Genomic DNA, 18,352 nt, shown 5'->3' with positions numbered 1-18,352 from the left:
GGGCGGTTTGGTGAAGACTGCGCAGGTGCTGCCTGGTGATGCATCTTCGAATGTGTGCCCGTGATCGGGAGCGCTCTGCGCAGGTGCACTATGCAGTTGTGACAGTACGCCAGCGCAGAGCGCTCCAGGACACACGATTCAAGGACACACATCACCGGGCAGCACCTGCTCAGTCTTCGCCGACCCTCCTGACATCAGACACCTGTGCACTGTGGGGGAATCTGGCTACCTATACTGTACACTGTGGGGGACATCTGCATACCTATACACTGTGGGGGAATCTGGCTACCTATACACCAGGGGAGACATCTGGCTACCAATACACTGTGGGGGAATCTGGCTACCTATACACTGTGGGGGAATCTGGCTACTTATATACTGGTTGGGAATCTGGCTACTTATATACTGGTTGGGAATCTGGCTACCTATACACTGTGGGGTAACATCTGGCTACCAATGCACGTGGGGGGGCATCTGGCTACCTATACACTGTGGGAGACATCTGGCTACCTATACACCAGGGGAGACATCTGGCTTCTTATACAATGTGTGGGAATCTGGCTACCAATACACTGTGGGGGAATCTGGATACCTATACACTGTGGGGGAACATCTGGCTACCTATACACTGTGGGGGGACATCTGGCTACCAATACACTGTGGGGACATCTGGCTACCTATTCACTGTGGGGGGCATCTGGCTACCCAATCACTGTGGGGGGCATCTGGCTACCTATACACTGTAGGGGACATCTGGCTACCTATTCGCCGTAGGGGGGCTTCTGGCTACCTGTGCACTGTGGGGGACATCTGGCTACCTGTTCGCTGTGGGGGGGGGGGCATCTGGCTACCTGTGCACTGTGGGGGACATCTGGCTACCTATTTGCTGTAGGGGGGCTTCTGGCTACCTGTGCACTGTGGGGGACATCTGGCTACCTAACTGTTCGCTGTGGGGGGGGGGGGGGGGGGCATATGGCTACCTGTGCACTGTAGGGGACATCTGGCTACCTATTCGCTGTAGGGGGGCATCTGGCTACCTGTGCACTGTGGGGGACATCTGGCTACCTGTTCGCTGTGGGGGGGGGGGGGGGGGGGGGCATCTGGCTACCTGTGCACTGTGGGGGACATCTGGCTACCTATTTGCTGTAGGGGGGGCTTCTGGCTACCTGTGCACTGTGGGGGACATCTGGCTACCTAACTGTTCGCTGTGGGGGGGGGGGGGGCATATGGCTACCTGTGCACTGTAGGGGACATCTGGCTACCTATTCGCTGTAGGGGGGCATCTGGCTACCTGTGTACTGTGGGGGACATCTGGCTACCTATACACTGTGGGGCACATCTGGCTACTTATACACTGTGGAGGAATCTGGCTACCTATGCACTGTGGGGAACATCTGGCTACCTATATAGTGTGAAGATTAGGACTGCATAATAAACACAGACTGGAATTTGGACAGGAGTATTAAGGGCCGGGACCACAATATCCTGTATAATGGCCGAGGTACAGCAGTCACACCTCCAGGGACACTGCCCTGCAGAGCTCAGTCCCTAATATCTGCACTGGGACAGGACAGAGAAATATAAAGTTATGACTAATGTCCGGTTTGCAGCTTACATAGGACTGCAGTTTTTCCACTAACAGGATCACACTGACATAATTAGGCAAACATTTAACACAGTTATAGTTTATTTTTACACAAACAGGATTTAACTTAATATTAAGATGTTCAACATATTACATAAAGGTAACACTGTATTGTATACACCACATTGTGTATAGAACATTTTAAAGAAAATTATATATGTAACAAGATATTATGAATAAATGTGTCAGATCTCGTGCGCGCCACCTGCTGGTCTGACTGGTGATTTTGATACGCAGCAATTTTTCAGTAACCTGCTGAATCTACAGGCCTCTAAATCTACAAAGGTCCAAGACATGACTTGATGTGGAATTGACTGTTCAGTTCTCTATGAGTAGACAGGAACACCGTTAACTCCCACAGGTGTCCACCACGACACAGTTCTCTGCTGTCTACCACTGATCCGAAGGAGACACTCCCCCTAGTGGTGGTGACAGTACATAGGTGGGGAACTGATAACAGCCGTCTTAGCACATAGACTGGCACATGGAGCCCACAGCATTGCCGCCTATTACCCCTGTCCTCTGTGTGCCTAGACTACAGTCATCTCACCTGTGGCTTCATAGGGGCGGAGTCACAGATGATTTGGTTTTAGTAAAATAACACGCCCTCTCACCAGTATGAAGGGGATCTTTCCATTGTTCTGAGCAGAGCTGGTGAATAACGGAGACTTTTTGTTTCTTACCACAGAGGATGGTGGTCAGTAGGTCAGAATTATTGCCAACACTGCCGTGTTTCCTCCATCATTAAGGTTCGGAATTTCCTGAAAGGGGATGAACCATAACCGGCGTCAGCAGTTGTTGGTTCTCGTCTGTGTGACTTTTCAGGTGCTTTAGCAGGTAACACTCGTCAGTGAAGGTAATTCCACCCTATGAACATGGAACAGCCTGTTTGCCCATGTGACTTTTCTGGTGCTTAAGAAAATCTGGCTTGCTTGTGAAACATTTCCCACACTCTCCACATGAAAAGGGAACATTGCCTGTGTGTCTTTTCTTGTGGTTTAGAAGGTTTGCCTTGCGAGTGTAAGTTTTCTTACAGACTAAACAGGCAAAAGGCCGCTCTCCTGTGTGAATTTTCTGATGTGAATGAAGGTTTCCTTTCTGTGTGAAACATTTCCCACACTCTGAACATGAAAATGGGCGCTCACCTGTGTGAATTCTCTGATGCGTAACTAAATCTGGCTTCTGTGTGAAACATTTCCCACACTCTGCACATAGAAAGGGGAATTTTCCTGTGTGGCTTCTCTCGTGGTTTTGAAAGTCTATGCTGCGAGTGAACATTTTTTCACAGACTAAGCATGTGAAAGAACGCTCTCCCTTGTGACATCTCTGGTGAGTAACAAGGGCTTTTTTAGTAATGAAATCCTTCCCACACTCTGCACAAAAATAAAGACACTCATCTGTGTGAATTCTCTGATGTCTAGCTAGGTGTCCTTTTCATAGAAAACGTTTCCCACACTCTGAGCATGAAAATGAACACCTGCCTGTGTGAATTTTCTGGTGTCTAATTAGGTATACTTTCCTTAGAAAACATTTCCCACACTCTGAACATGAAAATGACCTGCCTTCTTTATATGAACTCTGGTGTATAAGAAGTGATTTCCCGGTAAAACATTTATCAAAGTCAGGATACGAGAATATCTCGTCAGCTCCGGAACTAACAGAACTTATTTTACTAGAAAATTCCTCAGGATTAGAGGGATCCGGTGATCTCTCCTCATGGCAAAGTCTGTAATGTGTATTTCCAGTAATGGGGTTTCCTCCTGGAGAACATTGTGTGTCGCCATTGTCTTCTGCAGCATCATCTGGTGGGGAGAAAAGACATCCCTCTGAGGGGCTCCCCATATTCTGGTCATCTGTTGGGAAACATTGGAGATAGAAGGACATTTATGGAGTGGAACACATACATTTGCTCAAAAAGAAACATACATACATAGGTTACTACAGTGTCTACCATTCTATTGTGCACCTTGGGAACTCACTGTGACTCCAAAACATTTGATGGGATGGATTTGTATGTAGCCTTCATAACAGAATAACACCAGTGTGCAGAGCCTCTGGATTGTCGTCGGGTTGATATGATTATTATTTAGTACTTATATAGTACTGACATCTTACGCTGTGTTGTACAGAGTATATTGTCTTGTCACCTAACTGTCCCTCAGAGATGCTCACAATCTAATCCCTACCATAGTCCTATGTCTATGTATGTATCATGTAGTGTATGTATCATAGTCTAGGGACAATTTAGGGGGAACCAATTAACTTATCTGTACGTTTTTGGGATGTTGGATAAAACCAGGGTGCCTGGAGGAAACCCACGTAGACACAGGGAGTACATACAGACTCCTTGCAAATGTTGACCTGGCTGAGATTCAAACCATTATCCATTTTACTGCAGTCGTAAAGTGCCACAGAGATGATGGATGATGGTGGATGATGGTGGATGATGATGGTGGATGGATGATGGTGGATGGATGATGGTGGATGGATGATGGTGGATGGATGATGATACATATTTGTACAAAACAGGCAGTGATTACGATGCTGATTAACGCAGTGTGGACGATTTCTACCTGTTTACCATGGGGGGGGGTTATTTCAAGAGATGGCCAGTGAGATACTAATATACTAATATTATTGAACTGCATGTACATTGAACACAGATTGGAAATGAGCCAGTTAAAATCAAATTTAGTATAAGTATATAATATAGTAGAAGTGCATTTAATTGTCACATTTAATTTGCATACAACCCGGATGTATTGGCCACCTAATGATCATCTTCAGTCACCGCCTTGTTAAAGTGGAATAAAACTATGACATAATATTCAATAAAAATGTGTTTTCCAACTTTTTATTACCCATACAGTTACCATATTAGCTATTGCACACAAGTAATATTGTCTATTTATAAATTCTCAAAGTACAGTTTATCTGCTTTAAAAGCGGACATTGCAAGTTATTGCATAGCTGCTATATTTATATATTAAAATCTATCCAGTGATCACTTCTCAGCTCAACTCAGTTTCGACAGTTTGCTAATGTTTACTAAATGTATCTGACTAAGAAATGTAAACAAAAGATAATGTTATCCCCTCTTCAGATGTGGTCAGAAGCTTTCCACTAAAGCAAGGAGCCTTCCACTGAAGAACAATTTGCTGTGTTTAACTGTTTGAATGCTGTTCTGCTACAATTTTTTTACGTGGCGGCAGATTTTATGCTCTTTTAGAACAAAAAGGAAATTCTGAGTTTCATATAAGAAGCAGAGCAAATAGCAACATAAGCCCCTCACATTAATTACCCCACCTCCTCGGCACTGGGAAGGGGTAAGTGCCCATGGGGTTAATTCACTAACCTTAATGTGCTTCAACAGTGCGAGTTATATAATCTTGTGTGCGCTAACAAGGTAGCAGAACTTAATGACATCACTGTGCAACCTTCACAAGCTAGTGGCAGAGTAGCCTGCGTAACTAAGCAATGGCCGATGCTTACAATAGCCACACGCTAGTGAAGTATTGCTACGACGATACTTCACTAGCGTGGCCGCTACTATGATAATTAACATAATAGCAGGAGAGCTGGTGAAGTATCGCGTTTGCGATACATTACTACTGCGCAGCTATTGTAAGCATCACCATTTCTTAGTTACGTACGCTACACTACCACCAGCACAAGTAGGGGATAACTAGCGCTGTTCAATCGTGTGAAGGTCAGTGAATCAATCCCATTGTCCTTAAAATGACCCCTAATGCGAAAAATTCCAAAAAGGTAAAAAACAAACAAACAAGTGTATGCATATGTATACAATGTGCAGTTGTTTTAACATAAAATGCACTATAAATTTGTTTTCTCCTATGTCGCTGTCATTTACAACAATCCATAGAAATTTGACAGATCTGACAGGTTTTGTACTAGTCCATCTCCTCATGGGGCATTCTCATGGATTTCTTTATTTTCCAAAGCACTTCCTGAACAGAAGTTGCTCAGTCCAACTCCCAAAATAGAAAGTAGGTATGCTGCACGGCATCGTTGTTTAGATACTTCCCAAGGAGTGTTTTTGTAAATATAAAGGAGATAAGGAGAATCCCCCATAATGAGATGGACTAGTCCAAAATCTGTCAGATTTTCACATGTTGCTGTAAGTAACATAAGAGAAAAGTAATTTATAGTGCTTTATACTCTGGGAGAAATATAGTATGTGTACACATTTAGTGCTCCTTTAACACTGGGAGTGTCAGGAAAAGCAAAGTTACCTCTGTAGCGGAGAGCGGCGTGACCGCCACTCCCGCGTCTGACGTCACAGCGGTTCCCGCCGCTACCTCCTCGGCATCGCTTCCCACCAGGTCAAGTCTCTCCAGGGCGCATCTCAGCAGAAGGGCACACGCGCGCGCACACAGAGACAGGACCTTTATGCGCTGAGAAGAAAGGTCAGCTGACCGGCCGGTCAGCTGACATCTGGGAACTGACTCCTGCCGCCTGATTGGTTGTGAGGTGTGGGCGGAACTGCGGGGATTATCCCTGCATTTAAGTCCTGGGCTGTCAGTTCTACTTTGTCTGCTGTTGATGATACTTTGCGATTAAGCTCTCAGACCTTAGATAGTTCCAGTGTGCTTTGATCCAGGAGGAAACCGGGGATTTCACACAAGATAAGAATGGTTTGATAGCTATAATTATAATTGATATTGTTTTTATGTGTATAGACCTTGCCTGAACTCTCAACTATCCTTTGCCTCACGATTCTGTACTCTGCTTATCTGTCCTGTTGCCGACCCCGGCCTGACCTCGATTCTGCTCTAGCCTTCTGATTTTGTACTTCCGCATATCTGATTGCTGCCGACCTTGGCTATCCTCCGACTACGTTTCTGTTTGCCGATTTTGTACTGCTACCTGACCGATCAGTTACCGACCCTGCCTGTACGACCTCTCCATCTCTAATGATAGTCCCAACAGCCAGGGGCTATCACTTGAGAGTGCTCCTGAGATACTGCGCACCCAAACACGTGTCATCACCTTTATTAAAGTACTGACATTGCTGTACTCTTACTGTTGCTATTTCTGCATTATTGGTGATTCTGCAGATCACCACATAATCAGATATAGTTTCTGTATTATTGGTGATACTGCAGATCACCAAATAATCAGAACTCTGTCACCAGCTGACACTAACCATTACAGGGAGAAGGCTAATTTATAAAGGTTGCATTTCCCACTCCCTGTTGTAAGGTTCTCCAGTGTCTCAAAGCCATGTGGGCAGGTTTTGGTGAGAGGGCAGAGCCCCATGCCAGTAGCCTCCATCTTTCTGACCCCATGCCCCCCCCCCCCCCCCCCCCACACACACACACACACAGGGTGGATAAAGAGGATAACAGAGTATAGAAGAAGGGATTATGCTTGCCTCAGTGCTAGGCTGAGACATAGACACTTGTTGCTGTATGCTCCCTCCCCTATTGCCTGATGAAGCGGGGCCACACCTGCGAAATGCTTTGCCATGACCCTTAAAGTGTATATATAAATAAATTTGCTTGTAAATATAATATCAACCTGTTTTTGTGTCTGCTTGGAGGGAGTAAGTCCACCACTGCCTCCCCTGTATTTTTTGTTTTCTAAATTACTTTTATCCTTTTGGTGCCTCTGTTTATTTCTACAAGATTTTGGTGAGATGGCAGAGTCCCATGCATTTGTATTGCAGAATGATTACTGGCAATCACTGCCCATTGCCAGAGCATTACAATGCCAAAGCTTTTTAATAACAAAGACCCTGATGCCCAATTGTGGGATACCACCCTGAGTGTGCAGCCTTTTTCCATTCAGTAAATCCACCATTGCAATTTTCTTCCCGACCAAAAAAAAAAAAGAAAATCATGCTGAGGCCCTCCTCCAAAAGCCAACAGAAACCCGGCTGTTCATTTTTTTCAGTGTTTATATTGTTAGTAGTTTTTATTGCAATCTGTGTCACTGCTAAGTGGAGGAATGGTGCATACTTGTAGCGGCTTTGTGATTTAATGCATCAATTTGTTTATGTCATATGTGTAAGTGTATATTTAAAATGCTAATCTATATGAAGTAGTCTTATATGACCAGGTAAAGTGGCGTTTACCTCTTTGGGGGACAGCTGCCTAACCCCCCTCAAGGACCAGGCCATTTTACACGCGGGGGGCACATTTTTTTTTGGGGGGGGGGGGGGGGTCAGGCAGCCGGATCCCCAGTATTGCTAGCTGGGCATGTGTCCCATGTGTAGCCTGGGGTCCCCCAAAATGCCAGCAGCCTTTATTCACCTCCTAGGCTGCAGTGATGAGCAGCTCTAGCCCCCGCCGCTCTGGCCAGCATCCTCGCTCGCACTGCCGTTAAGTTCCGGGTCGCGGCTTGACGACGTCATCAAGCCAGGATCAAACACTTAATGCAGAGTGAGCGGGGATGCTGGCCAGAGTGGAAGGGAGCGACAATTGCCAGGGGAACGTCAGGAAGGTGAGTCACCGTCCTCTTCTTCCCCTCAGACCCCCACTGCCATCAGTGATCACTACGATCTGCCGGCGATCGTAGTGATCACGTGATCAGGAGCCAATCGTGATGGCTCCTGATCACTGAGGGGAGATGTCAGCTGTCATATGACAGCTTAATCTCCCCTCTCGGGTGCACACAATCGCGTCGGGATCGGAAACGGCAAGTGGCGTAAATGCTACGCTGCATCAGGCTTACACAGCCACAAGTGCGGCATAGGATTTACTTGCGGCGGTCCCCAAAAGCTTAATCAGATGTATCCACTCTTGAGATATTTGGATCCCTATGAAATTTGTATTCATATGGAGATGAGGTGTAGGAGAAAGAAAGGGAACCCCAAAAATCAAGAAGTGTAGATGGGTTTAATCTAGCCCTGGGTGAACAACGTTCCCTCTATAAATGATTGTGAAGTTTAGTAGGCAGAGCACACTGTGTGGAGCTGTATAACTGGCACACACATGGAGAGGCCTTCATTTTACAATAACAAGGACACAGGTTTCATGTTGTATGATTGCTTAGCCAGAGCTCTTCTGCTACAAATGATGACCTACGTCTACCAAGCAGTACCAAAACTCAAAGGACACCCGAGGTGAAAATAAACTAATAAAATAAACAATTGTTTCTATCCTCCTCCTAAAAATGACTTAAGATATTCCAGTTTTATTTTATATTTAAATGTATGTTTAAAGGTTTTACTGTTTTATTGTTTTTGTTTAATGACACATTCGTTGAAGTATGTCAGAGCTAAAATCTATGAACTATTGACTGGTTTTATCTCTTTCCTGCTTTTGGAAGCCATTTTCTACTAGGAAAGTGTTTTATAGTTGTAATTTCTTATCAGAGAGGGTCACACTGTAGTCTGACCCAGTCCTGACTCCAGACAGGAACTGCCACTGCTACATACCTGATGTTTAACTCTTTCAGGCAGAGAAAGAAAAAAAAAAAAAAAAAGGAACACAGCATAGTTATTTTTTTGTGCTTGGCACTGTACATACACGTCTATCTCATCATGTCACATGTCACCTCGGGTATCCTTTAAGTCATATTAAAAGGACAACTATCAATAAGCAAGTGTTCAAAAACTACAATATACAAGTGATGTCTAAATATTTTTTAATAGCTGGGTAAACATGTTCCTACTTTTTATGTTAAAAATCGGAGCCAAAGGCTGTATGTTGGTTTGTGTAGATTTTTAGCTGCATCCATTAGCAGAGGTGATTCTTTTTCTATTTGAAATGTTACATCACAGTTAGTGCTGGTTTCTCCATCTCTCAGGAGGCTTCAGACTAAATTTCTTTGATAGGAAAAAACAAAACAAAAACTATTGTGTGTGAAACCTGACACCAAGGCAGGATTTTCACATAGAATGTTTACGCAGATAAGACACATATTTATTTCTGCTTAGTGCTGCACAACAGTTTTTCTCAGACATTTCAGCTTTCCCTGAAAGCCTCACATGTTCTCAGTGTTCATGATATACAGCTCATTCAGAGAAAATCAGCAGCTAGTGAGACCTGCTGTCATATGCAAAAGCTAAAATGCACACACAGGGTTAACAGATGTAGGGAGAGGGATTCCCCCTCCCTTTCTCATGATTCACTGGTCCAACGTCTATACGGCCCAGTGCACACCGAGCGGTTTTTGGAGCGATCCGCCGGCCGCATCCGCCTATAAAAACGCTTGTCTAATGTATTGCAATGGGATGGTGCACACCGGTGGTTTGCGGTTTTTGCCAAGCCGCAAACGCGCCTCCTGCTGCGCGTTTGCGGATTTCGGAAGCGTTTCGTCTTCAATGTAAAGTATAGGAAAAACGCAAACCGCTCTGAAAAACGCTAGTTCAGAGCGGTTTGCCAGGCATTTTTGTTACAGTAGCTGTTCAGTAACAGCTTTTACTGTAACAATATGTGTAATCTGCTACACAAAAACGCACCCAAAACCGCTAGGTATGTTTAGAAAACCTCTTTAAACATACCTAGAATCGCTCTGAAATCAGCTCCCAAAACCGCTAGCGTATTGCGGATCTGCTAGCGGTTTTGGTGTGCACTGGGCCTACCTGACACTTATCAGTGAGACACTTTAAACATTAAAGGAAGAGATAAGCAGGGGGAGATATACAGCAGTAGTCAGGAACACTAAGGGTCCGTTTCCACTTGTGCCGCACGTGTCAGCACTTCCGGGTGTGCGGGATTGCTGGCGAATCCCAGAAGCCGTGCCATGCACGGCTATGGGATTCGCAGCCTCCCGGGCAAAAACTGTGGGCAGTGTCGCCGAATCACTAGCGCAAGCAATTCGGCAGGCGGCACCATAGTTTCCTATGGCAGTTTCCCCATGCGATTTGTGTGCAGGGAAACTCTGCGGATTCGGAGTGGAAACCGCTCCAGTGGAAATGGGTCCTTAGACTAGCTATTCCCATCTCCTTTTAAAAAAAATATTTGTATTGATAGTTGTCCTTTAAGGTCCAGCAACTGAAAAGTTATGAGGAAGATCTCAGACTCATAATAGGTCCCATAAGATTATGTCTTCACCTGGAACTGGTATACCCAATTCACTGGTCACCATCATGTCCGCGTCCTCCACACACTGCCAGCCACATATCACATCTGCCTCCTCTTCTTCTGATTTCACCTCCTGTTTTATATCAGTCAGATCTTTAGCCTAAACCCACAAAATCATAAAACAAAAGTATATAACGAATAACGAATATCATATTACAGAGTCTGGAGTCACACATGAGATGTAGACCCTCGGTCCCACCTACCTGATAATGGTGGGGGATGGTTGGATCTTCCTGTAGACAATCAGAGGAATAAAGAGGACCTGTACATCTCTCTGGTGGGGTTTTGTTGCTGGATACATCTGTAGGAAACACACACTGAATGAATACATTTTTTCTATGTGATTATCAGATGATGGGGGGGGGGGGGGGGGGGTAACCTAGATGGACCCTCCACACTGCTCTCTGCTCTACAAGAAAGCAAAGTCTCCCCTCACCCGGTGATGTGAGGAGTGGCTGGTCCATCATGGCGTCCTTGTACAGTTCCTTGTGTCCTTCTAAATACTGCCACTCCTCCATTGAGAAACAGATGGTGACATCCTGACACCTTATAGGAACCTGCCACACACAATGATACAGTCACCATTCAGACACACCCCTTGCGGTTACTGGATAATGTCCCATAATTCCCAGCACTGCTCACCTCTCCTGTCATTAGCTCCATTATCTTGTAGATGACCTCTACAATCTTCTTGATCCTCTCTGGTGTCGGGGAGTCAGACAGGGGCTCTGTGATGGGGGAGGGGCCATGGAGATGACTTCTGGGCATCAGTAGCTCACCAGATCTCTCTCTCACTATTTTATGATTCTGGTAAAACATAGACAATAGCAATACCATGTTCATTCCCAGAGTCCTCACCTCACAGCTGTGTGCTCTACTAACAGAGACAACAATAATGTCATGTGACCTCCCAGAATCCTCCTCACCTCTCCAGTCAGCAGGTAGATGATCTCCAGGGTGAAGTCTAATATCCGCTCAGTCATGTGAGCCTGCATCTCATCCATGTTCAATAAGGTGGTCATGTGATCTACCCAGGAATCTAGTATCTGTAGACACATATCAATATGATTATTATGGTTCTGTACAATTAACAACCAACACATCATTGCATTCCAGCAGATCTGGAGGTGTGTTTAGCTTACAGGGACAACAATGGACGATTTGCATATTCAGCAGTGATGCATCGTGGGAGACATCATATGCTCCCTCCAACCTGAATAATTGTAAATACTTTCTGTTTTAAGAAGGAAAACTTCTGGTTTCTGGAGGTTTGTCAGGAAAGTGCTTTGTAGAGTTGTAAAACTTCCCCTCTCTAGAGGAGCAATTAACTCATTACCTCCTCCTGGTTTTCCAGATCTGCTTTCCAGGATTCTCAGAGAACTGAGATAAGAAAGTCAGGAAACCAGATCCCTTTCATAAAACATATACTGTCAAAGCAATGTCCCCCATGTACTGTCCCCAGGAAGATCAGCCTGAAATGCAAATTGAAAAACTGACATTCATCTGCAGATCAGACAATCATCTGCAGATCTGAAAATCCATCCTGGTGGATCTGATCTGCAGATGAATGTCTGTTAAACAAGGTGTGTATGAGGATCTGAAGATATCATAGACTATGAATGCATTTTGCAGGAACTGATCTTTTGCAGGAACAGATCTTTTGCAGATACTGATCTTTTGAATGTCTACAGCATCTTTGTGTGCAGCATCTTGCAAAGATTTCTGTCTGATGGGGAGTTCAGCTCCATAGAATAGACTGTGTAGGTATGGCTCTCATACTACATGGAAGGGGGTAAAATTGGTCTGTGATCTTTCATTTTCCAAAGACTATGGTCTGATGTGTGTATGAGCCTTAAGTCTAAATCTCTAATCATACCCCTTGTTGAATACCTTGCAGGTTCTAGTTTTCTAGATGAGGTAATTTTAGGGGATATTCTGGGAAATTGGTCCTTCTGCATTGCTATTAATAAAGTATGGTGCTAAAAATTCTGCTTTGAATTTTCAGCCCATAAAAATGCAAAATGCAACCATCCCCCCCCCCCCCCCCCCCAGTTTTCTAACAATATGACCGAGGCAATCATGTTTCATATCCCCATGCTTGGGAGAAGTAGATGCATATGTTTTAGGATGCATTTTGTGGCCTGTAATTAGTGGGCATATGTGGGCATTATGTGCTTTCAAATCAGCATTTTTGCCCCCATAAATTTTTTTTCTTCATTTTACCCCATCCTTCTGATCAAAAAAAAAAAAAAAAAAAAAAGACCAGACGGTCAAATTCCTAATTTAACCATTTGTCAGATACATGGGGAAGGGGTCCTCATTTTCTAGATGGGGTAATTTTTTGAGGTATTTGGGGTCTTTTTCCCTTGGCGCTGCTATAAATGAATTATGATGCTACAAATTCTGCTTTGGATTTAGGCTGGTTTCACAGTGGGACGTTACAGGTGCACGTTAGAGCAGCCTGTAACGCACCACCACCGCACAGCAATGAAAAATCAATGGGCCGTTCACAGTGCCCACGTTGCGTTACACAGTAACGCTGCGCCATTACACAACGTACTGCATGCAGTACTTTGTAAGCAGCAGAGCCGCGTTAGACTGCTTGGACATGCGCAGTAATGTTGGGGAGGAGCAGAGAGCGGCCAAGCACATGGCTAATTAATATTCACTGCACTCAGTGACGTGCAGTGTTTACTTCCTGGAGCGGCCGCTCTGTGCGGCGATTGGCCGGGTGGGACCGCGTGATGCCGCATGAGTCCAAGAGTACGCATCATGGACGCCTGAGTGAGCTGCACAACGCGGCTCACTCTGACGTCCACCTAAGAGAGCACCAGGCGTTGCGTTAGGGGCACGTTATGCAACCATAACGTCCCCTAAAACGCAACGTCCTGGTGTGAAACCAGCCTTAAAGTTCTTAAAAATGCAAAATGCACTCAGTTGATTCTGGGCCCCCAGTTCTCTAGCAGTATGACGGAGGCATTAGTAATTGGTATCTCTATGCACAGGAGAAGTTGAGGCGTAAGTTTTAGAATGTATTTTGTGGTCACCAAACAGCATGTACGCATTATGTGCTTTCAAAGTAGCATGTTTTAAGAAAAAGAAAGAATTTTTAAATTTTACCCAATTTAAAATTGAGAAAAGACCACTCCCAAAGGCAAAAAAATGCTCTGGTGCTGCATTCACTGATGGTGGCAAAGTGGTTAAAGTGGACCTGAACTCTTGCACAGGACAGAAGGAAAACATAGAGAAATGCACCTTGTTTGTATTTAAAGAGTTTAGGCTATCTAATCCCCCTCATTTGTGTCTATGCACAAGTTGAAGTCTGATATCTCCCGTGTCACCTGACTGCCACGGCAGATAAGCAGATTTCAAAGCACAGGGTGTTAACAATATGTCCGCTTACATGAAAGCAAGAAGTAGAAACACTGCTGATTTATTTCAGGATTTGTATCAGCTGTAAGGGCTTGTTCACACTACAAGAGCTAGTGATGTTGAAAAGCTCTTGCTATTGCAGTGCTATGGTTTTGTTTGTTTATTTACAAAATCGCATCAGTCCAGTGTGAACACACACATAGGATAACATTAGCAAGAGCTTTTAAAATCACAAAATGCTTAGAAAAGCTCTTGTAGTGTGAAAAAGCCCTAACAAAGAAAGGTTTTTCTTTAAAGGGGTTCTGTGGGGGTGTCCTGTGGATAAAAACATATAGCTGTAAAAGCCACTGCACCAATGGTAGAGTAAGATGTGCTGGAATCACCTCTGGAGTCACAAGTGTATTGCAGAATGCTCCATATGATCCGCACCATCAAAAACGGGCTGGTCATGATTTGAGAAAGGTCCTGCTGTGGACAGAAACGCCTGTGCGTCATCATATTGCACAGACCCACATATGGATTTTAATCTGTTTGTCATGTTTTAATTGAGCTATAATAAAGATACGTTTTTGATGGTGCGCATCGTAAGGAGCATTCTGGGGATAAAAACAGACACTTACCTAGGGCTTCTATCAGCTCCCTGTAGCAGTAATGTCCCACGCCATCCTCCTCCGATCCGCCATTCTCCACTGCCGGTGTGGTGAAATTTTTTGCAACTTTATCAGATTTTGCAACCGGTTGCATTTATTTATAGGTATAGCTATCAGAAAGTGCAACCTAACCATTGACTTTAACCTATCTGTATCAGAAAATGCAACCCAACCAAACCCTATTCTCACACAGAACCCTCCCCTCTTGCTCAACTAATAACCCCCCCCTGGAGGGAACAATCCCCCCTCTTGCTCAACTAATAACCCCCCTCCCCGGGAACAACCCCCCCCTCTTGCTCAACTAATAACCCCCCCTGGAGGGAACAATCCCCCCTCTTGCTCAACTAATAACCCCCCCTGGAGGGAACAATCCCCCCTCTTCCTCAACTAATCACACCCCCCCCCCCCCCCCCGAGGGAACAATCCCCCCTCTTGCTCAACTAATAACCCCCCCTGGAGGGAACAATCCCCCTTCTAGCTCAATGGGATCTGTGGTTGCACAAAATTACAGGCGTGTTAACAGAGAGGAGCCACGCCTACACAGTCATACACTGTCCTCTATGGCAAGTTGCAAAATATGATGGGTAGCAAAATTTTTCACTACACCGGCTCCGGGCAATTATTCATCTGAAAAGAGATGAATAATGCGGGCTCCCGTTCGCGTCATTGGAAGCTTACTGCGCAGGTGCAGTACAAAGGTTTCTTGTACTGCGCTTGCGCAGTAAGCTTCTGATGACGCAGGCGGAAGCGAGCAGGCGCGCGGCCCAGGCAGTTGAACGCATGCCACGCTAGACCGGAGAGTTACTTCTGAGTTCAGGTCCGCTTTAATGGCTGTGTGTTCAGTTATTTTGATGGGACAGTTAATTTACACTGTTATACAAGCTGTACACTGACTGCTTTATATTGTGAGATACTGTAGGTGATGCAGGGATGCACTGCAGAGCATTTAGTGCATGCCCCCATATAACTGCCATAGATGACATTCTAAACAATATGCAGCCCTCTTACCACTTGTAACAAGAGACAAGCAGCTCCAAATGGTCATTTTGTCAAACTCAGTCCCCTTCAAATGCCAATTCCCCAATAGGCACCCTTTTATTCTTACCTCCTGTGCTGCTGCCAGTCCCAGCAATGTCTGCTTACTACTTCCTCCAGTTTCTCCTATAACTTCCTGTCTGCAAGCCCCACCCCTTTCCTCTCTGTGCGTTCAGTCACTTCTTTTATCCCTGCTTTTTACTGAGCTCTGCCACCTGGAGATGAAAGTGAGATTTTCAGAATTCAAAGTATTTTTTTAGTTTTATCTTTCGGCGCCATCTTGTGGTCAGTTGCAGCCTCACTTCTAACATCATTGCTAAATATAATTTTGACAAGACACAGAACATTTACATAGCGCTTCTCTCCTGGCGGACTCAAAGCACTTCATGGCTTAGGGCGCACATATTGGGCTCTATTCATAAAAAATTTGTGGCGAAAAAACTCCTGGAGGGAAAATACCGCAGCGGTATTTTAGACTTCTGGGTGGTCATTCATAAAAATGTTGGCAGCTGCGATGCAAGTGCGGAGATCTCCCGCTGAAGGCTGGCGGTAAGCTGTCGGAAGGCATGTGGAAACCCTTCCGCCGGCAGAGTCCCTCCGTGCGCTACTCTCTCTGGGAGGTCTGTCCCATTCACTTGTATGTAATCCGCAGGCTTCTCGCTGAATCAGAGGAAGCGGTATTTCCCGTCCACATACCGCTTCCTCCAATCTTTATGAATGGCCATTTTGTTTCTTTTTTCTAGATAAATCTAGAAAAACACTGCAGAAGGCAGAAATTTCTCGCTCTGCTGGGGGATTGTAGATTTTCATGCAGGAACAGCTTTTATGTATGCCCACTTTGCTAAATGGTCGGGAAAGTCCGCTCTTGTGAGCGGAAAACTTGCGGTAACGGTTTATGAATAGAGCCCAAACACTCCTTACAGTTTTACACAGTGGCTTTAGCCGGGATTCAAACTCTGGTCAAAGGTTCAAATCCTACATCAAAGGCAACAAACAGCCTTACCAATACGCTATCAGCTGATCATTCTACCTTATTAAAATCCTTAATCATCCTCTGCCTTGAATACTTTAGCCATAGACCCTGCACAAGCATGTAGCAGATCAGATGTTTCTGATTGAAGTCTGGATTAGCTGCACAGCTGTCTCAGGTGTGATTCAGACACTACTGATGACTGGATTAGCTGCACGTCTGTCTCAGGTGTGATTCAGACACTACCGATGACTGGATTAGCTACATGGCTGTGTTAGGTGTGATTCAGACACTACCGATGACTGGATTAGCTGCATGCTGTCTCAGGTGTGATTCAGACACTACTGATGACTGGATTAGCTGCATGGCTGTCTCAGGTGTGATTTAGACAATACTGATGACTGGATTAGCTGCATGGCTGTCTCAGGTGTGATTTAGACGCTACTGATGACTGGATTAGCTGCACGGCTGTCTCAGGTGTGATTCAGACACTACTGATGACTGGATTAGCTGCATACTCGTCTCAGGTGTGATTCAGACACTACTGATGACTGGATTAGCTGCACGGCTGTCTCAGGTGTGATTCAGACACTACTGATGACTGGATTAGCTGCATGCTTGTCTCAGGTGTGATTCAGACACTACTGATGCCGATTAGCAGGATGTCAAGCAATAGGTATTGTAGGTATTGTTTAACCTGTTGCCGACCGCCTAACACCAATTGGCGTAAAGTCCTGGGGGCAGAGATTGCAGGGGATGGCATGCACCGGTGTGCGCGCATCCCATCTTGAGTGATGGAGCTCTGCTCCGTCATCAGTTTCCCAGCAGCAATCGCCGCTAGCAGACTGTTAGACAATGAAGCCACCGTCTATTTACATTATACAGCGCTGCAATCTACCACAGCGCTGTACTGGGGACAGCCGTGTCACTCGGGTGTTCCCTGGAGAGGCACAAGAGCGATCGGCTGTCATAGGCTGATGTCTATGACAGCCAATCGCTGTCATTGGCTGGTGGAGGGAGAGAGGGCTGGGAAAAACAAAAAAAATAAAATAGACAAATGTATTAAAAACAAACAAACAAAAAATAAATAAACAGGGCAGCAGCAATCAGAGCCCACCAACACAAAGTTCTGTTGGTGGGCAGAAAAGGGGGTGGGGGGAATCACTTGTGTGCTGAGCTGTACGGCCCTGCAGCAAGCTCTTATAGCTGCAGTGGCCTGAATTGCAAAAAATAGCCTGGTCACTGAGGGGGGTGTAAGCCTGTGGTCTTGTACAGGTTAAAAGGAAAGAAATATGGCAGCCTCCATATCAATCTCACTTCCAGTTCCCTTCGAACCAGAAGGCTCCCCTTCCTACTCAATCCAGTTTCTGTGTGTCACTTTGCTGGGTCTCCTACAGTAACTGAAAGGAGACACACCGGTTTCACAGGGTGACAGTAAGTTTTCTGGCCACTGAAGTCCCCTGTCAGCTCTAACCACTGAGGAGCGCTCCACTCAACCACAGGATGTATCCCACCCACCTACGCGTTGCGCTCACCCTCTGTGAGCTTCAACTGGGTGTGCATGGCGGGGGCTTGGCCATCACTTCCTTATGTGCGCTCCAGCCTGGGAGTGATGGGCTGGAGGTGT

General features: G+C 45.3%; 2 protein-coding genes across 2 annotated transcripts; both read right to left on the bottom strand.

The window, feature by feature from the left end:
- Positions 1-1,669: 1,669 nt before the first annotated feature.
- On the bottom strand, positions 1,670-15,868 carry LOC137535272 (oocyte zinc finger protein XlCOF7.1-like). The gene is made up of 7 exons (XM_068257091.1): positions 15,826-15,868; positions 11,625-11,744; positions 11,341-11,505; positions 11,135-11,255; positions 10,902-10,999; positions 10,669-10,798; positions 1,670-3,498 (listed from the first exon to the last, which is right to left on the bottom strand). Exons 2-7 carry the CDS (start codon positions 11,718-11,720, stop codon positions 3,080-3,082), a joined length of 1,029 nt encoding a protein of 342 aa, XP_068113192.1. The 5' UTR covers positions 11,721-11,744; positions 15,826-15,868; the 3' UTR covers positions 1,670-3,079.
- On the bottom strand, positions 2,513-2,923 carry LOC137537094 (gastrula zinc finger protein XlCGF7.1-like). The gene has a single exon (XM_068259235.1). It carries the CDS (start codon positions 2,921-2,923, stop codon positions 2,513-2,515), a length of 411 nt encoding a protein of 136 aa, XP_068115336.1.
- Positions 15,869-18,352: the final 2,484 nt, after the last annotated feature.

The sequence above is a fragment of the Hyperolius riggenbachi genome, chromosome 10 (genome assembly GCF_040937935.1).
Source record: "Hyperolius riggenbachi isolate aHypRig1 chromosome 10, aHypRig1.pri, whole genome shotgun sequence".
NCBI lineage: Eukaryota > Metazoa > Chordata > Amphibia > Anura > Hyperoliidae > Hyperolius > Hyperolius riggenbachi.
Note: the sequence above shows the minus strand (reverse complement) of the source record. Positions and strands in the feature narration are given on the sequence as shown.

What these genes read in the sequence shown, in the direction of transcription:
- LOC137535272 (XM_068257091.1), bottom strand. Translation starts at nt 11,720, where the DNA reads ATGACCACCTTATTGAACATGGATGAGATGCAGGCTCACATGACTGAG. An exon ending in TGGAGCTAATGACAGGAGAG is followed by an intron (nt 11,256 to 11,340) that starts GTGAGCAGTGCT and finishes TGTGTGTGGCAG; the next exon opens with GTTCCTATAAGGTGTCAGGA. An exon ending in ATTGGGTATACCAGTTCCAG is followed by an intron (nt 3,499 to 10,668) that starts GTGAAGACATAA and finishes GTTTCCCAACAG; the next exon opens with ATGACCAGAATATGGGGAGC.
- LOC137537094 (XM_068259235.1), bottom strand. Translation starts at nt 2,923, where the DNA reads ATGTTCACTCGCAGCATAGACTTTCAAAACCACGAGAGAAGCCACACA.